This window comes from Daphnia pulex, chromosome 10 (assembly GCF_021134715.1).
Source record: "Daphnia pulex isolate KAP4 chromosome 10, ASM2113471v1".
Taxonomy (NCBI): domain Eukaryota; kingdom Metazoa; phylum Arthropoda; class Branchiopoda; order Diplostraca; family Daphniidae; genus Daphnia; species Daphnia pulex.
In genome coordinates this window covers 2663307-2682172 of record NC_060026.1, presented here as the reverse complement: position 1 = coordinate 2682172, position 18866 = coordinate 2663307, and the positions used below count along the sequence as shown (strand labels likewise).

Sequence of the window (18866 nt, the reverse complement as noted above, 5' to 3'; positions counted from 1 at the left end):
GGCCTGATTTTGGAAACTGTTACACAGACAGAGACTAACGCAACTAGATTTTTGGTAGATAACCTACGAAAATAAGTCAATTGTTGGGTACCTGGGCATAATCCCGTGGTGAGTGACTGCACAGCGGACGGAAGCGATCATGAAGTGGTCCAGAAACTCCCCAAGTCGCCAGTGAAGTAAAAAAAATTGTGTTTAGAAGCAGTGAAGCTAGATGATAAGCTAGATGAGGATGTTAGAGGATGTCGCGAAGATAAGGATGGACGTTGGTGGAAGTCCCTCTTCCGTCATGGAAAAGGTCAGCATTGGCACAAGAATCTTCGTGCCAGGACCACACGATTCCATAAAGAAACTGCGTGCTCTGTAAAAAAAAGTGTTTTTCATGAATTAAAATATAAAAATGAATAAAGCATATCAATCTTTACCTTTTCTAAGAAGCACACTGAAATGCTCATGATAAAAAAACCGTAAAAATGGAATCCACAGCAGGTTATTCACATCACACTCTTCATGTCTCTGAAACTCTACGTGGAAATGGGACAAGGAAATTCTCTACGTTATTTACAAATTTACACAAATTTACCTATGAGAAATAAAACTATACCTATCCCTCATCTGGGTTGCCTTCTAAACAGAAGTAGAAACAGCCATAACAAAAAACATGCTGTTTCAGGGTACACCACCAAAATTGCGAGATTCAGAAAAGATCTATGTTTTATGAGCAAGAATACCTATGTTATATGAAAATCTGAATGGTAATGGTCTGGTAGCAGTAAGGGGGAAATACCTTATCTCGGCACATTTGTATTCCAATATATGACTGCTTCATACATGAGTTTTAGGCTTTTGACATCATGATGAGCCTAATGGATGGAAAGTGACTGAGCGCCAAGTCAACTTGTTGGAATTACTGACAGTATGCACCTAGAATTTGAAGGAATAAGTTGGTACAGTATAAAAATAAGGAAACTATGTCAATATTAACCTACATAAGTTATGAAGTTCAATTTGGTAAATGAAATCACAGGAATATAGGTATTAATTAGCTACAATTTGTTTCGCTCAATTAGCCTTGTTATCGATGTAACAACAACATGGGCGACACTAGCGACATCTAGTAATGAGTTTCTAAAGTTGGTTGCACAGCCACAGCTCAAATTATATTGGAGTTCTATTGTCGCGTAGTGGAGTTCTATTTTCGGATAATAAAAACATTGGGGTTCTATTGTCGGTGTCGGTGACAAACGACAATAGAACTCCAATAATTGGACCACATTTAGCTGTGACTGTGCAATCATCTAAGGATTCAAAACTCATTACTAGATGTCGCTAGTGTCGCCCATGTTGTTGTTACATCGATAACAAGGCTAATTGAGCGAAACAAATTGTAGCTAATTAATACCTATATTCCTGTGATTTCATTTACCAAATTGAACTTCATAACTTATGTAGGTTAATATTGACATAGTTTCCTTATTTTTATACTGTACCAACTTATTCCTTCAAATTCTAGGTGCATACTGTCAGTAATTCCAACAAGTTGACTTGGCGCTCAGTCACTTTCCATCCATTAGGCTCATCATGATGTCAAAAGCCTAAAACTCATGTATGAAGCAGTCATATATTGGAATACAAATGTGCCGAGATAAGGTATTTCCCCCTTACTGCTACCAGACCATTACCATTCAGATTTTCATATAACATAGGTATTCTTGCTCATAAAACATAGATCTTTTCTGAATCTCGCAATTTTGGTGGTGTACCCTGAAACAGCATGTTTTTTGTTATGGCTGTTTCTACTTCTGTTTAGAAGGCAACCCAGATGAGGGATAGGTATAGTTTTATTTCTCATAGGTAAATTTGTGTAAATTTGTAAATAACGTAGAGAATTTCCTTGTCCCATTTCCACGTAGAGTTTCAGAGACATGAAGAGTGTGATGTGAATAACCTGCTGTGGATTCCATTTTTACGGTTTTTTTATCATGAGCATTTCAGTGTGCTTCTTAGAAAAGGTAAAGATTGATATGCTTTATTCATTTTTATATTTTAATTCATGAAAAACACTTTTTTTTACAGAGCACGCAGTTTCTTTATGGAATCGTGTGGTCCTGGCACGAAGATTCTTGTGCCAATGCTGACCTTTTCCATGACGGAAGAGGGACTTCCACCAACGTCCATCCTTATCTTCGCGACATCCTCTAACATCCTCATCTAGCTTATCATCTAGCTTCACTGCTTCTAAACACAATTTTTTTTACTTCACTGGCGACTTGGGGAGTTTCTGGACCACTTCATGATCGCTTCCGTCCGCTGTGCAGTCACTCACCACGGGATTATGCCCAGGTACCCAACAATTGACTTATTTTCGTAGGTTATCTACCAAAAATCTAGTTGCGTTAGTCTCTGTCTGTGTAACAGTTTCCAAAATCAGGCCCTTTTACGCGCGAAGTTTTACTTGGACGTTTCTTTTTTCTAACGCTAGATGGCTTTTTGATAATTTGCAGCTGTCAAAACAGTCAGTTTCAGTTACTTTGAACATCTCTTTTTATATTTATTGGCAGTTATTTTGTTGAAATATTTAGTGAAAACTGACGATTACTATTCCTGCAACAAAGCTCACTTGTAAAATTTTCGATAATTGCTCTTTTTTTCTACTTCCGGTTTGCTCATTTCAGTCAGTAGTTCAGAAACTATTCATTCGAGGAGCAAAAGAACCACATTTTCGTAATCCTCGTCGAATTTGTGGTAAAGTTCATGTTATCTTTTTCACGTGCGCGTACTTCCGGTTTCGAAAATTTTCCTGAACTATAGTTCAGGAAAATTCTCGATTTTGGCCAAATTTTGGATTTCGTTTAAATCACATCTAATCGACCCCAAATTTCATGGAGATCACGAATATGTGGTTTAATTTGACGACAGCTCAATGGTTGAGGCGCTGTGGTTACTTCCGGTCTACTTCCGGAATTTTTGTTTGAAGACTAGCATGTGAGCTTTGTTCTGTGAACAGTTATCAATATTATTAGGTAGATTTTAAGCCATTTAAAGCGCGCCTTTAAAGTTTTGAGCAAAAAAACCAGAACAATGAACCTATATGTATTATGTGACTATTATGTTACTTTAATTGGCATGTCACTTAATAAGAATTGTTTTCTCTTTATTCTATTCAGGTAATGAGAGGAAACGTCGAGAAGATGGACACTAAAACGTCGCCGGTATCTCCAAAATGTCAGCGTGGATCATCATTTTTTGTTGGTAATATGTTTGTGTTAGTGTTAGTTAACCCGTTGTCTGCCACGCCTTTGTTTTCCCCTAGCTCCTTAGCACGGGCCGCGCTGTTCGGTCTCGTGGTTTACAAGCCGCGGGGTCGGAGAGTCGCCAAGCCCAAAATTTGCCGCAAGGCGCCTGTTTCGCAACCTACGGGTTGTAAGGCGTGGCAGCCAATGGGTTAACTTAAGTGTATGTATATGTGTATGTTTGTATGTGACTGTAAAATGTGGAGGAATTGTGGGAGGAGGTGGGACAATATAACACAATTCTTTTTATGAGTTTTTTGTTCATTGTTTGTAATTTATACCAAGTTTTGTTATGAAATTGTATCAATATATTTCTCTCAACTTCAAAGTCTTTCATTTTTACAAAGGTCAGCCACTTTCCCATTACTTATAAGATTACAAATGTCTCGTAACTAGTCCTTGAAATATCATCGTCGAACCACAAGAACATGTCCGTATGAATAAGGCAGTAGTCACCTCTAAAATATAACACAAACAATTCACAATTCAGCATACCGGTCTTGAAGAAATCCAACACCAATAGACAACTGACGCAAAGTTGACAAAATACTAGTACTAGGGCGTTTCTGTGTAATATTTGTCCGATTTGGTGGTGTAAAAAGCTGGAGCCTCGGTGTTGTAGCTGGGAACGGAGTAGTACTTGGGAGCCTCGGTCTAAAAGGCAAGGGCAGCATACATGGTGGTGTAGTACTCCGCTGCCTTGGTGGTGTAGTACTCCGCTGCCTTGGTGGTGTAGTACTCCGCTGCCTTGGTGGTGTAGTACTCCGCTGCCTTGGTGGTGTAGTACTCCGCTGCCTTGGTGGTGTAGTACTCCGCTGCCTTGGTGGTGTAGTACTCCGCTGCCTTGGTGGTGTAGTACTCCGCTGCCTTGGTGGTGTAGTACTCCGCTGCCTTGGTGGTGTAGTACTCCGCTGCCTTGGTGGTGTAGTACTCCGCTGCCTTGGTGGTGTAGTACTCCGCTGCCTTGGTGGTGTAGTACTCCGCTGCCTTGGTGGTGTAGTACTCCGCTGCCTTGGTGGTGTAGTACTCCGCTGCCTTGGTGGTGTAGTACTCCGCTGCCTTGGTGGTGTAGTTCTCCGCTGCCTTGGTGGTGTAGTACTCCGCTGCCTTGGTGGTGTAGTTCTCCGCTGCCTTGGTGGTGTAGTTCTCCGCTGCCTTGGTGGTGTAGTTCTCCGCTGCCTTGGTGGTGTAGTACTCCGCTGCTTTGGTGGTGTCGTACTCCTTTGATTGAGTATTGGAAGAATGCAATTGCTGCCGGGTAGGAGATGCTCATTCAATTGATAAATCGCCTTTCCTCTCTTCTTTTATCCGATTTTTTCTCTCCCTGTTTCAAATTTTTAACTTTACGGCTATTACACCTATTGACATACATCACTTGTCGTTAATACCCAAAGTCGGTGGAGTTCGGTACAGTGGTCAACACTTTAGCAACGATAGAACAACCAACAGCAGCGCGACGTCAAAATAAACTGTAATGAATAAAATAAAACATTTTCAGTTATTAATTAACAATTAGAGAACATGTGGAATAATTCAAATTATGTAAAACAGCAGATTTACCAATTGCGAATTGGTTGTGCATTGATGTGTAGCACTTCGGAGCTACAGTGTAGTAGTTGGGGGCAGCGTAGGTTGTAGTGTAACACTCGAGGGCGATGGTAGTGTAGTTAACAGGAGCCTCTGTTTGGTGTTTGCTCGGAGAAGAGCAATACTTGAATTCCTCGGTGTAGTAAACTGGTGTAGCATACGCCCTTGTGTAATATACGGCCTTTTGGGTGTAGGAACTGTTTGCGTATGTTTGTTGTGTAGTAAGACAGTAGCGTTGCGGTTGGGTATCTGCCACACTCAGGGGTCATCCGTACACCAGTGGACGACTCGACCATCAACGATGCACCAAACAGCACGGATAGTTAACTAGACAATTGAATGTGAACATTAATATCCAACTATAAGTGGCACATGAACAAATGTAAGGAAGTCTAATTGATACAAAACTCCATGTAAAATAAACGAATTACCCATGATTGAGAATTGGAAGAAAGCAGCTGTTATCGTGTTGGAGATGCTCACTAGAATGATCTTTATCGCCTTTTCTCTCCTTTTATACGACTTTTTCCCACCCTAACCTTTTTCATCTTAAGCCTTGCGGCAATTTTACCTGCTTGATAATGATCAAACACGTCCCGTTCTTACCCAACCTCTACACCACTACATGGCAAAATTTTTACGTAATAATCAGTGACCTTCGAATTAGCAATTGACATGGGGAAATTAGATGAGAATGATTATAAAAATGACGTAACATTAAAAAAAACTAAAAAGGCCTTCCACACGGTCAGATGCAAGTTAAGTGTCAACAACGCTTCATTGGTTATTCTACTCAAGTGATTTCTAGCAGAAAATAAGCTTCAACTTGGCAACTCATGAGTCATGACCCGCACACATTTAACTATACCAACAAATTTCAACACAAAACCCCACGTGTTATGTAGAACTTCTTTAAAATAAGTCGAAAGCACTTGTTTTCCTCTTCTATCAAAATATTGTCTCTACCCTCTCTACTTCACATTTAAAAAAATCAAACAAATATTCCAGACGGTTCATCTTGAAGAAGAGACACAAGAGGATTAAAGCAAGACCCGTTGGGCCCATACCTATTTCCATTTCTGGCTTCACCATTATGTAGTAAACTGGAGAAGCGTAGGTTGTGATGTAACATTCAAGTGCCTTGGTGGTGTAGTAACTCGGGGCAGTGGAATACCGGTGCAGAAGGTCGGAGCAGCCTAAGTAGTAGCTCGGGTGCCTTGGTTGTGTGGGCCTTGGTGGTGTAGATGGGGGCAGCGTAGGTTGTACTGTAAAACCCCGGGGCATAGATGGTGTAGTCAACAGGAGCCACTGTTCGGTAGTTGCTTGGAGCAGAGAAATACTTGAGTATCTCGGTGTAGTAGACTGGGGCAGCAAACGTGGTTGTGTAATATTCGGCCTTGCCGGTGCAGTACTTGGGGGCTTCGGTGTAGCATCTAGGTGTAACGTAGGTTGTGGTGTAGTAAACTGGAGCATCAGTGTAGTATTCCGGTTCAATGTAGTACTAAGAAGAAGCCGCTGTGCAGTAATACTGGCTGCCTCAGATGTGGTTGCGTCTCAGGGCGGTGTAGTGAACTGGAGCAGCGTAATATGGTGCAGTACTCCGGTCCCTTGGTGGTGTAAGCTGGGGCAGCGTAGATCGCAGTGTAGTACTTTGGCACTTCGGTGTAGTATTCGATTGCTTTAGTGGTGTAATAAACTGGAGCCTCGGTGTAGTAGCTGGGAACAAAATAGTAATTGGGAGCATCAGTATAGTAACCTGGAGCAGCGTAGGTTGTAGTGTAATACTCTGGAGCTTTGATGGTGTAGTACTTGGGAGCCTCAGTGTAGTACTCGGGCGCTTTGATGAAGTAACTCGGGGCCACCGTATCCAGGAGACATCGGTATACTCGTGGTCGACTCAGGAATCAACGGTACAACACCCAACAGCAGCACAACGCCATAATTAACTGTACAATAAACAATTTAAAAATTAATTTCAATTATAGCTCATCATATCAACTAGAAATGACATAGAAATTTTTCATGACTCAATGTAAAAATGAATATTTACCCATGATTACGAACTGATGAAGAATCAATTGATGACAAAAATAGTGCACTGCAGTTGCTATTGCCGTGTCGGAGATGATCGCTCGACTGATTTCTTTGGCCTTTTTTCTCCTTTAATACGACAGACAATAAACAATTTGAATATTAAATATATTCAATAAATGGCATATTTACAATTGAAAAGAAAAAAAAACAACAAAAATCGACACAAAAAGTTAAAGAATATTTACTCATTGCGAAATTATTTTAGAATGAAGAATGCATTTGGTGACGAATAGTGCACTGCAGTTGCCATGTCGGAGATCCTCACTCAACTGATTTTAAAACACCTTTTCTCTCTCCTTTTCTTCGACTTAATTTTCACCCTAACCCACCTCTTAACCCTTGCGGCTATTGTACCTGCTTGATAATGATGCAACACGTGTCGCTCCCACCAAACCTCTACCACCAATGCATGACACTTTTACGTAATTATGTTACATATGACCTACAACCAAATTCATAGGAACTGATACTGGTCGATTTTTTTAATTAACGAAGCATTTCCCCGAAATATCGATTAAGAATTTGCTGTGCTTGTACATGTTTAACTAACAAAATACTATAATTAACTTAAGACCATAAATAAATGAAGATAAAACAAATCAAAAAATTGTGACAAGACAAGACGTCACTAATTTGAAGGGAGCGCTGCTTAATGGGCATAATTTTTCGTTATCGATTGTGTTATTGATATGTCTACATTCAATATTAACTAGCATATTAACCAATAGCAAAAAGTAGCATTTATAAAAAACTTAATATAAAACATTGAAGAATATTTACCCATGATTGCGAATTGGTTGTACGATGAGAGGAAGGAGGGAGTTGGTGACAGTGCGCTACGGTTGTTGCCGTGTCGGAGGTGCTCACTCGACTACTTAAGATCGCCTTTTCTCTCACATTATATACGATTTTTTTCTCACCCTAACCTATTAAGCCTTGCGGCTATTGGACCTGCTTGATAATGATGGAACACTTCCCGTTCTCACCCAACCTCTACTCCACATGACACGTTTAACGTAATGGTATCTCCGTGACCTTCAAAATTGAAGAAAATGGAAACTTGCCTTCCCTTCTTTAGGTTGACGTTGCTGGGGAAGGGTCTACAACAATCAATATCAAAATGAATACCAAATGGCTGAGCCTTGCGGCTTTTGTATCTGCTTGATAATGATGCAACACGTGTCGTCCTCACCCAACCTCTACATCACCGCATTGACAGTTTAACGTAATATTCCCCGCGACCTTTAAGAGTGAAGGACGTGCAAACTGGCCAACCCGTCTGTAGGTTGAACTCTACAATGGTAATTGAGAAATAATTAATAAACACTGCATTAGTTGGAACATGTTGAAAATATACAGTACCTCCGCATACAAAGGATGGACACAGCCGTGGGTACCTACCACGGCTGTCATGAAACTGGCTGCTAGGCCAGAGCCGCTCCCACTTTCGTTAAGATCCAAATGAAGACGTTAAATCGGCCAAAACAGCTCGCACGACTCTTCCTTCGTCATCCCGTTGCAGTAAAACATTGGCGGATTTCACGTCACGGTGGACCATAACTGAACCGCCCGGCTTCTGCTGAGTGGAATGCAGTAGATGGAGAGTCTCGCGGTGAGATGGCGAGCGATCAGCATCATTTGATTCACGTCTAATTTGAATTTGCTATTTTTTGCTTGGTCGCCGAAAAGATGGTCGAAAAGAGTCCCTCCGTTGGTGAATTCAAAGATGAGCGAGACTCTAATCGATGTTTCACCATCACTCGATCCGTTATCCATGCAAAGACCGAGCAGTCCAATAATATTGCGGTGCTGGACAGCTGAAAAGGCTTCAACCTCTCGTTGAATCATCTTGGCGAACGATCGAGCCTCGACGACTGTGCTGCAACGCCAAGGAGAGCGGATTTCTTTGACGGCTGCTTTACGTCCGTGCCAAGTTCCTTTGAAGACTTGTCCGAATTCTTCACGCCCAATCGACTCCTGATAGTTGTCGGTTATCTTTCCAATGCGACGACGGTTGACAACGACAGCTCCGGTTGAGGCGATCACATTGCTCAATCGGACTTGCAGAAGATCAATTTCATTCAGAATTTTAGAAGAGACAGACGATGAGATAGAAGGATTCTTTTCAGGAACACACTAAGTTCGACTTCTTGCTCTAGTGGAAATAGCTGCAGATGTCGATTTGTCGATGACGACCTGCTGCCTCTTAATTCCACTGGGAGGAACAGCCTGTTTGGATTTGGCTTCCTGCAAACTGATCTCCAATTCCTGAATCTTCTTCTGCAGTTCCAGCATCCGCTATAGATCTTCCAACTGAGAAACTCTTCCTTTTGAATCCAAACGTTCCACTGGCTCCGGTTGATTGACTTGTGAAGGGGGTGAAACGGGATCAGGCACATAAATAGGTGATGCATAGATATTTGAATAGCTTGTGATTGTTGATGATGTGGCCGAATATCCCGATGGAACATATTGGCGTTCTAAAAGAAAAATTAAATGTTATGAATCATAACAGAACTATGTACCAAGAGCAGTAAACGAGAAATCAATGGAATATTTACAAAATGAAGAAGGAATCATGTTTTTATCCATTTAGCGATCAAGTGAAATTCTCATGATAGGATAGGTTGAAAACTAGGCAGTTAAAAATAGAAAAAGAATAGCAAAATGTTCACCGAGTGAAATTCCAGTTCATTCACGGTTACATTTGCTCCAGAGCGTACATTACGGAAATTAGACTATTAAGTGAATGAAAAAGGAATTCGGCTTTCCAAATTGTTAAATGCGTGTGGGAACCACATCTTGACCATAATAAGGTTGGCTATGCAAATATAAGAAACAAGTTTTAATTTCTCTACCAGGAGCATCTGATTGCCTACTCGTGTTTTACAAGCAGACAGGGGAGGAGTAATTAGGCTATCCTTTTTAGTTGGGTGTTAGCTAGAATTTGTCTTTAGACATGAGAACAAACCCCGAAAAAATCCATCCAGCAAGTGAGCAAACAACAGGAAAAGCATTTTTAGGGTTTTCTATCTAATTATACTATAGGCCTACAACCTTAAATATCGTAGAAATAAAATGAAATGTTGGTCAAATAACTACCTCGCAAATAGAATTTCCTAAAATTTTGGAAAACACAGCTTGAATTGGATTATTTTGTCACAAGCGACCAGAAGTCACGAGGTCACATGAAACATTCAGCTGAAGGAATTATCTGAAAAATTAAATCAAGAATGAAATCAGAATCCACATGGTGTGTTATCTATTAAATCTTTTAAAATCTATCCATCCCAACCTTCAGAATGAAGAAAACCATTTCTCAATTGGTGTAAACTCTTCTTTACAGCCATTCAAGTTCTTTTTCAAGTTGGTCGAAAGGTGTCGTGGTAAAATGCAATACCAGATACTTCGTGCTAGTGATTGGTGCTATTTTCCATTAAAAATAAACAAAAAAAATCCGAATCAGTGAGAATGAGAATTATCGACAGAATCGCTGTCACACCACCCGCAACCAATAAACAACAAGCCAAACGGCGACCATGTTGAATTTCAACTAGAGCTAAGGGGGAGTGGGCAAGGTTGCCTGAATTAACAAGGTGGATCATAAACTGATACTGAATTCAGACATTGATTAAGATATTTATAAATCTGTACAATAACATGTAAAATTTGTAATCGAGTTTTTCTCTCAGTCAGAAACGAAATAATGTGCGAAATATAGCATTTAGCAAATTCCTTTTTTCTAGAATAAATTGGTGGCCCTGAAAAGGGCCGTTTGTTTAAAGACGGGGGAAGTTTAAGCCTTGGCGGGTTTGTCGGTCTTCTTGGGCAAGAGAACGGCCTGGATGTTGGGCAAAACACCACCCTGAGCGATGGTGACACCGGAGAGAAGTTTGTTCAACTCTTCGTCGTTGCGGATGGCCAATTGCAAGTGACGAGGGATGATGCGGGTCTTCTTGTTGTCACGGGCAGCGTTACCGGCCAACTCGAGGACCTCAGCGGCCAAGTACTCCATGACGGCAGCCAAGTAGACGGGCGCTCCGGCACCGACGCGCTCAGCGTACGATCCTTTGCGAAGCATTCGGTGGATACGACCGACGGGGAATTGAAGTCCGGCCCTGCTGGAACGGGTCTTTGACTTTCCCTTGACTTTGCCTCCTTTACCACGACCAGACATGTTGAGATGTAGAGTAAGTAAACGCGGTTCCTACAATCAAGGAACGAGTGATGTATACAATTTGAAAAATCGACGTTTATATAGTCGCTTGATGTCGGATTCAGAATGCAATTTTGGTAGCCAATCGGTAAACTTTTATTTGCCCCGCCTTTCTTTCATGTCTCCCCTGATTGTGTTACTAGCTCCGCCCCCGAGTGAACATCTGCTGCTACACGTAAGTCTCTGGAGACGCGAGTTTTGGCTACCATCAAGTAGTGAGGGGGAGCCAACTTCAATATAAAGACGAAATTTGAAGAGTCGGTCGTTACTTTCTCAGATTTACTCAAGGCCTAGAATGCCCCCCAAAGTAAGCGGAAAAGCTGCGAAGAAGGCCGGCAAGGCCCAGAAGAACATTGCCAAAGGAGACAAGAAGAAGAAGCGCAAGAGGAAGGAGAGCTACGCCATTTACATCTACAAAGTGTTGAAGCAGGTCCACCCCGACACTGGCATCTCCTCCAAAGCCATGACCATCATGAACAGCTTCGTCAACGACATTTTCGAGCGCATCGCTGGAGAGTCGTCCCGTCTCGCCCACTACAACAAGCGGTCGACCATCACTAGCCGGGAAATCCAGACGGCCGTCCGTCTGCTCTTGCCCGGTGAGTTGGCCAAACACGCCGTGTCTGAAGGCACCAAGGCAGTCACCAAGTACACCAGCACCAAGTAGATTGTTCATCTCGGTCCCTTCCAACCAATCGGCCCTTTTCAGGGCCACCAAATTTTCAAGAAATGAAAAATATCTAACTGCTTTTGACATTTGTCTAGTCGAATCCTAAACTCGACCCAATTTGTGAGACGGAACGTTATGAATTGCTTTGTATCTAGAGCTTATAGTCTCTTTTCACCAGTTTACTATTCTACATGGCAATAGCTCTTCTGTAGTTCACGTTTGCCAGATTTGACACAATGCGTTGAATGTTGAATAGTGAATACAGAGAAAAGGGGATCACGAAATTGGTCTCCGAAGCAATCACGTAAATTTTTTACGTACTAAGCAAATATTATAAAAATGTTGTTAAATACGATGGGAAGTTATTACATATTTTAGATTCAGATCAGACAGACGATTCGATTAAAAGTAGAAGTTGAAAGAAAGAGTTCAAAAATCAACATATCTAAGCAATTTTTATAAATGGCACAGCCATTTAATTTAATTCAAATAGTAATCAAGATAAGAATCACCGACAGTTGCGAAAAAATGTTTCAGTAGCTAAGAGCAACTCCAGAAATTGACGAGAATTAAAGGCAGAATAGAGAGGAAATATTAAGAAATTATAGTATGGAAAATCTGAGAAAAAAATAGCTTCTGGATATTTTACGATTTAAGTTATTTGGCTTAACACCGTGTAATACGTATCATAAGAACTTTATATTTCCAAAAATATTTTTTAAGGTGCACCAACACTTAAATAATATTAAAGCATTGCTCCAACGGCTGTATGAAATCATGTTTTTGTTCTTTTTTGCTTATAGAAAGTCGACAAGAATATAGTTGAGAAATCTTTTTCTTTAAGTAAATGGTGGCCCTGAAAAGGGCCGATTGGATTGAAAGATCGGAGTATCAATAGCTAGAAAAGATTTAACCGCCGAAACCGTACAGAGTGCGGCCCTGGCGTTTCAATGCGTAGACGACATCCATGGCCGTCACCGTCTTCCTCTTGGCGTGTTCAGTGTAGGTGACGGCGTCACGAATCACGTTCTCAAGGAACACCTTCAACACACCGCGGGTCTCCTCGTAGATGAGACCAGAGATTCGCTTGACACCACCACGACGGGCAAGACGACGGATGGCCGGCTTGGTGATTCCCTGGATGTTGTCACGCAAAACTTTGCGATGACGTTTGGCGCCTCCCTTGCCGAGTCCTTTTCCTCCTTTGCCGCGACCAGTCATTTTCGAATGAGTTTCAGAAATTTAAAAAATATCGAATGATGTTAAACTCACTATAGTCCCAATATATACCCTACCGGATCCTCAAGCTGAACTCCTATTGGTGGAACTCAGCTCCAGCCGTCACTTGTCAACAAAAAGGATTTCCGTTATAAATTTTTCTTTTCCCTCCCATTTTTAAACTACCCAATCCCTAGCCAGTGAACTCGCTTAGCTCCGCAACGTCCGTAGGTTCCCCACATATACCAAGCACTTTTCACTAGTTAGGACATCTGAAATTTCAGTCGCTCGAAATGGCTCGTACCAAGCAGACCGCTCGCAAATCCACCGGTGGCAAGGCGCCCCGCAAACAGTTGGCCACCAAAGCCGCTCGCAAGAGTGCCCCGGCCACTGGAGGAGTCAAGAAACCCCATCGTTATCGTCCCGGCACCGTCGCCCTTCGTGAGATCCGTCGCTACCAAAAGTCGACCGAGCTTCTGATCCGCAAGTTGCCATTCCAGCGCTTGGTCAGAGAAATCGCCCAGGATTTCAAGACCGACTTGCGTTTCCAGAGCTCGGCCGTCATGGCCCTGCAGGAGGCCAGCGAGGCTTACTTGGTGGGTCTTTTCGAAGACACCAACTTGTGCGCCATCCACGCCAAGCGAGTCACCATCATGCCAAAAGACATCCAGCTCGCTCGTCGTATCCGTGGTGAACGTGCCTAAGCGACCTAATTCTCCTTGACTTACCAATCGGCCCTTTTCAGGGCCACCATCATTTTATAGAAAAGACATCTACCAACTAAATATTTTCTTGAATTTGACTTAACTAGTTTGGAACTGTTATGTAATTCTAAGCCCTTTTTTACCTCATAAACTAAACAACCTTATGGAAAATTTGTAATTTACATTAAGCTTTTCTACAAAGGGATAAGCTTGTTTTTTTTCTTTTCATTATTTAGTCTAAAGGCTTTTAAGAAATAACCCAGCAGTAACATGTTTTGGACAACTAGTGTTGGGTTCATCAATTCCAAGGTACTTATTTCAATAATTACTCAGAAACAAACATGTAGGTCTCGCAGCAAAAGATGAGGTAATGAGAAGGAGAAAAAGTATTACTACAACTTGTTTGGAAATCACTTGTCGTTAAGCGGCTTTTAGTTTGACTTTTAACTACCTTTTATTCTTCTAGCAGCCATGGAACTTGGAACCGTTTGTTTTCCACAGCACCAGGATTCCCCATCTAGTCGATCGTAGAGTAGCACTGTAAATTGTAAACACCTTTTGTTTGTTTGTCACAGTTTTTTCTTAACTGTTACCAGCTCTCATAATCTTCACGAATCTTGTGTCCATCATTGTTTTCACTTGATTAAAAATTCACACTCGTTTTCAACTGTATTTGACAGCTGTTGCCAGATCTAAGATACTGATTGCTGACCGTCCGAGAACTCTTGTTGATGTATTTTGCCATTTACTCATTTGAAAATAATGATGTTCTTCCAAATTTTCTGTATTTTCACTTCAACGACTTTGTGAATTGGAAGAACAAATATAAACTTGGTTAAGAAACATATGCCCAAATGAACACTGATAAATTCACGAACATTTGCAAGGGATAACACATTCGAACATTTTTGATATTTCCAAGACAAGGCAGTATAACAAAACTTCCATGCTTAACTTTTTCATGTAATTAAATACACCATTCTGAAACAGTGTTTAGCTGTAACCAGATAGGATTCCGGATTTTCAGACAACGAATAAAAAGGAAGGAAATACAACAGTCTTAGTTTGAATGGGGGTGATTTTTTCGGAACATATTTGAAGCAACGAATTATTCAACATTGAGCATTTTACGAATGTCTTTGGCGGTGGGTCTGTTTTCCATGCCAACGCATTGCCTACCTACCGAAGCCAACAATTGGATACGAGCAGACCCGAATCTGTCCTCTGGGTCGACGGATTTGGCTTTAAGAACACAATTCTCCAACGTGCTTTGACGAACTCGACGGGCCAGCACAGTTTCAGGTTTTTCCTTCCAGAGCATCTCGTAAAGGACGACACCGTAAGCGTACACATCTTGACTGGGCGACACTTGGCTCGACTCCGCATACAAAGGATCGACATAACCGTGAGTACCTACCACAGCTGTCATGGAACTGGCAGCTAGGCCAACGCCGGAGCCACTTTCGTTGAGATCCGAATGAAAACGTGCCAAACCAAAATCGGCCAAAACAGCTCGCACGACTCTTCCTTCGTCATCCCGTTGCAATAAAACATTGGCGGATTTCACGTCACGGTGGACCATAACTGAACCGCCAGGCTCCTGCTGGGTGGAATGCAGTAGATGGAGAGCCTCGGTGAGATGGCGAGCGATCAGCATCATTTGATTCACGTCTAATTTGAATTTGTTGTTATTTGCTTGGACACCGAAAAGACAGTCGAAAAGAGTTCCTCCGTTGGCAAATTCAAAGATGAGCGAGACTCTAATCGATGCTTCACCATCACTCGATTCGTTATCCGTGCAAAGACCGAGCAGTCCAATAATATTGCGGTGCTGGACAGCTGAAAGTGCTTCAACCTCTCGTTGAATCATCTTGGCGAACGATCGAGTCTCGACGACTGTGCTGCAACGCCAAGGAGAGCGGATTTCTTTGACGGCTACTTGACGTCTATGCCAAGTTCCTTTGTAGACTTGACCGAATCCTCCACGCCCAATAAGCTCCTGATAGTTGTCGGTTATCTTTTCAATGCGACGACGGCTGACAACAACAGCCCCGGTTGGGGCGATTACTTCGCTTAATCGGACTTGCAGAAGATCAATTTCATTCAGAATTTTAGAAGAGATAGAAGATGAGGTAGAAAGATTCTTTGCAGGAACACTAGTTCGGCTTCTTGCTCCAGTGGAAATAGCTGCAGATATCGATTTGTCGATGACTACCTGCTGGCTCTTAATTCCACTGGGAGGAACAGCCTGTTTGGATTTGGCTTCCTGCAAACTGATCTCCAATTCCTGAATCTTCTTCTGAAGTTCCAGCATCCGCAATCGATCTTCCAGCTGAGAAACTCTTTCTTGTGAATCCAAACGTTCCACTTGCTCCGGTTGATTGATTTGTGAAGGCAGTGAAACGGGAACTGGCACATAAATAGGTGATGCATAGATATTTGAATAGCTTGTGATTGTTGATGATGTGGCCGAATATCTCGATGGAACATATTCGCGTTCTAAAAAACAAAAATTAATGTTATGAAATATTGGCAACAGAACAAACAAACAATAAATGTTTACCAGTACCTGAAGTACTTGTTTGGCTTGTTGTTTTGGATGCTGAAGCAGCCGTTGAATTACGACGCGAAGTTGTAGTGAGAGGAATTTCCATGTTTCGTTCGGCGACATAACTTTTGTTAGCCGCATAACGCATGTCTGGCAGTCCATCTGCTCTTAGTCTGGCAGGAGCGTTCTCTGCCACAGCTCTTAGTTGCAAGGAAGATTGACGAGGTGCACTCGATGAACTAGAATAAGCGGGACTTGCAGAACTACCACCAATGCTGCTTCGACCGGTAGATGAATAGAAACCACCAGTGGAAAGAGGAACACTAGAACCCGAACTAGAGGCCCAAGAACGGTTGCAGCTGTATCGCATATCAGGGCACCCATCGCTTCGTAACGGACCTGGTGGACCCATTGTAGAATTTTAATACAAGCAAACTGCAATAGAGAATGGAAGAATTTATAGTTATTATGAATATTATAATTGAAGTTATATCAATTTTCAACATACAAGTAATGTTAACCAATTCAGAAAATATGTCTATAGCTTTTAGTGCTTGCTGCATAGATAAAATGAGAAAGTTTGTTTTGAAATAATGACAACGAAGGTGATGTAGGTCTACACTATTTCAGCAATTTCCAAGTTATAACTAACAAGCATCCACGCATAAGCAAGTGAAGCAACACAAAATGAGGAAACAAAATCTAAACAAAATTATATGTTGACAGTCAACACAGAAATAAAATAAAAGTGGTGTACTCACCACGTAACAGCTAGCTGATATGCACAATAATATTGTATTTCTGCAAACAGTCGATGCAACAAGTATACTTATACTCCCTGCATAAAGTATAGCAATTAATATAATTCACTCTTCAAATGTTCAATAATGTATGTGGTTGAAAGTGATATAACAGGTGGAAGATTGGTTTCATGATTTACAGAAAATGTGAAAGTTATTCTCAGAGTATTCATGCAGCTAGAGTTACTCACACATAACAATTTAACTCAGCTCATTGTCCAAAAATAAAAGATCAAATAAGCAAAAGAGGTTCGCCCTTCCACAATTTACCTACGGTAGTAACTGCCAGCAGCCAGCACGTCCACGAACCACCACGCCAACAAAACGAGCCTATTCCTACTGAAGTTGACTCGAATGATCTGTAACGAAATTGATATTATGCAGAATTTCCACAGAGCTAATTAAACAAATCGACTGCAGAGCCATCTTCCATTTTAATTAAGTAATTTACAGTATAAAATGTGTTTTCATTTTGCTATTTTTAAATTATAAATGTAAAAACAATGGCCTGCATAAGATTAATATTATTTATTAATATTATTAGCTATGCTATCCATATATTATTTTAAATTTGAAGCTCGACAAAATAAATTTAAAAACGCTAGATTGTGCAAGACTTTATCCGTCAGCACTAAGCAGTCAATTGCGTAAACTAAAGTCAAAGGGAAAATCAGCAAAAGAAGCCTGGATATCGATAGAATATCATATACGAACAAAAAAACATATGTTAATTCCTTAAAAGTCCCATTACTTTTATAACAAGCCATCTTCGAATGTGATTTCAATTTCGTTGAATACAAGAAGCACAGATTTGAGATCCACGGAGCATTTAATTTACACTAAGCTTGAAAGGCCATTGTTCTTTATAATCCCTTGGATTATTGTGTATTGGATTTTGATTAGATTGTCTTGTGAAGTTGAAGACTACCATTTCAAGGCTTATCGAGAGACGAGAAACAGAAAAGATATTGGTAGCATGTCGTTGTATTAACAATCACCACGCTTTACATCTACCGCCGGCTGAGTCGATTCTACCAAGGATTTAAAAACTAAAAAGTATTATATTATACGATTAAGTATCCTTAAAATGATTAAGAATCGGATGAATTTCTCGCTGCGTTAGACAAAGTAGTACAAAGAATTTCCAGTTTGTGTTACAAAGAGAGACCTAGCTGTTCCTTTGAAAGATTCCTGAAATGGAATTAACCACCTACCATTACAGGACGCTTTCCAAATCACCAGTTTGAGTGGACAGATCGCGCTGTGAGTTGACAAACGTGAAATTACTCATGAATTTCAATGCCGTTAAATTTGGGTATGCAAACGAACGGTATGTGCGGTGCATAATAAAATGACGACTATGAGCCAAGAAAGTGTGTTAGTAGAACGCCATCGGAAAATAATGACCCCGATTAAACTGAAAAAAAAGGATATGAACTACATAAGATAAAGCGACAATCATGCTGGTCTATCGATCTAATTTCATTTGCATTGGATCAGTAGCAAAAGTGAAATCGCTAATTTACAGATGTATGCGGATACGGAATTAAATTTTTCCTACCTAATGCTATTCATTAAAAAATATATAGTATATACGTATACAGTACTTTTATTCTGCCGTAGTTTTGATTTCCTTGTACGTAATTCCTGACAGGTTACTGCCCCAGAAATAAACGCTATCTATCTTGATGTAGTTCTACTCTCGTTCTACCGGTTTGATTCACATTCAAACGCTATAG

General features: G+C 41.0%; 5 protein-coding genes and 1 long non-coding RNA gene across 12 annotated transcripts; 2 read left to right on the top strand and 4 right to left on the bottom strand.

Annotated features, from left to right (window-relative positions):
* Window positions 1–3575: 3575 nt before the first annotated feature.
* On the bottom strand, window positions 3576–10769 carry LOC124205180. Of its 2 annotated transcripts, XR_006879228.1 has the most exons (11): window positions 10267–10768; window positions 10074–10185; window positions 8334–9451; window positions 8100–8264; window positions 7752–8006; window positions 6928–7037; window positions 6663–6823; window positions 5945–6593; window positions 4851–5204; window positions 4679–4759; window positions 3576–4614 (listed from the first exon to the last, which is right to left on the bottom strand). It is a non-coding gene; the product is annotated as an uncharacterized LOC124205180 (long non-coding RNA). The 2 variants fall into 2 exon arrangements; XR_006879227.1 differs by having other exon boundaries at window positions 7752–8264; window positions 10267–10769.
* Window positions 10768–11148, bottom strand: LOC124205368 (histone H2A). Its single transcript, XM_046602764.1, has one exon. The coding sequence runs from the start codon at window positions 11146–11148 to the stop codon at window positions 10768–10770; it is 381 nt and encodes a 126-aa protein (XP_046458720.1).
* A 316-nt stretch (window positions 11149–11464) lies between these two features.
* On the top strand, window positions 11465–11896 carry LOC124205176 (histone H2B.3). Its single transcript, XM_046602548.1, has one exon. It carries the CDS (start codon window positions 11483–11485, stop codon window positions 11852–11854), a length of 372 nt encoding a protein of 123 aa, XP_046458504.1. The 5' UTR covers window positions 11465–11482; the 3' UTR covers window positions 11855–11896.
* Window positions 11897–12751: 855 nt separating this feature from the next.
* LOC124205177 (histone H4) lies at window positions 12752–13242 on the bottom strand. The gene has a single exon (XM_046602549.1). It carries the CDS (start codon window positions 13076–13078, stop codon window positions 12767–12769), a length of 312 nt encoding a protein of 103 aa, XP_046458505.1. The 5' UTR covers window positions 13079–13242; the 3' UTR covers window positions 12752–12766.
* An 86-nt stretch (window positions 13243–13328) lies between these two features.
* On the top strand, window positions 13329–14166 carry LOC124205174 (histone H3). The gene has a single exon (XM_046602546.1). The coding sequence runs from the start codon at window positions 13369–13371 to the stop codon at window positions 13777–13779; it is 411 nt and encodes a 136-aa protein (XP_046458502.1). The 5' UTR covers window positions 13329–13368; the 3' UTR covers window positions 13780–14166.
* A 381-nt stretch (window positions 14167–14547) lies between these two features.
* Window positions 14548–17513, bottom strand: LOC124205173 (calcium/calmodulin-regulated receptor-like kinase 1). 6 transcript variants are annotated; one of them, XM_046602542.1, is made up of 4 exons: window positions 17398–17513; window positions 17089–17165; window positions 16349–16762; window positions 14548–16278 (listed from the first exon to the last, which is right to left on the bottom strand). In XM_046602542.1, exons 3-4 carry the CDS (start codon window positions 16737–16739, stop codon window positions 14888–14890), a joined length of 1782 nt encoding a protein of 593 aa, XP_046458498.1. In that variant the 5' UTR covers window positions 16740–16762; window positions 17089–17165; window positions 17398–17513; the 3' UTR covers window positions 14548–14887. The 6 variants fall into 6 exon arrangements, with proteins under 6 accessions (XP_046458498.1, XP_046458495.1, XP_046458496.1 ...); XM_046602539.1 differs by having other exon boundaries at window positions 16343–16762; window positions 17398–17510; XM_046602540.1 differs by having other exon boundaries at window positions 16343–16762; window positions 17402–17505.
* Window positions 17514–18866: the final 1353 nt, after the last annotated feature.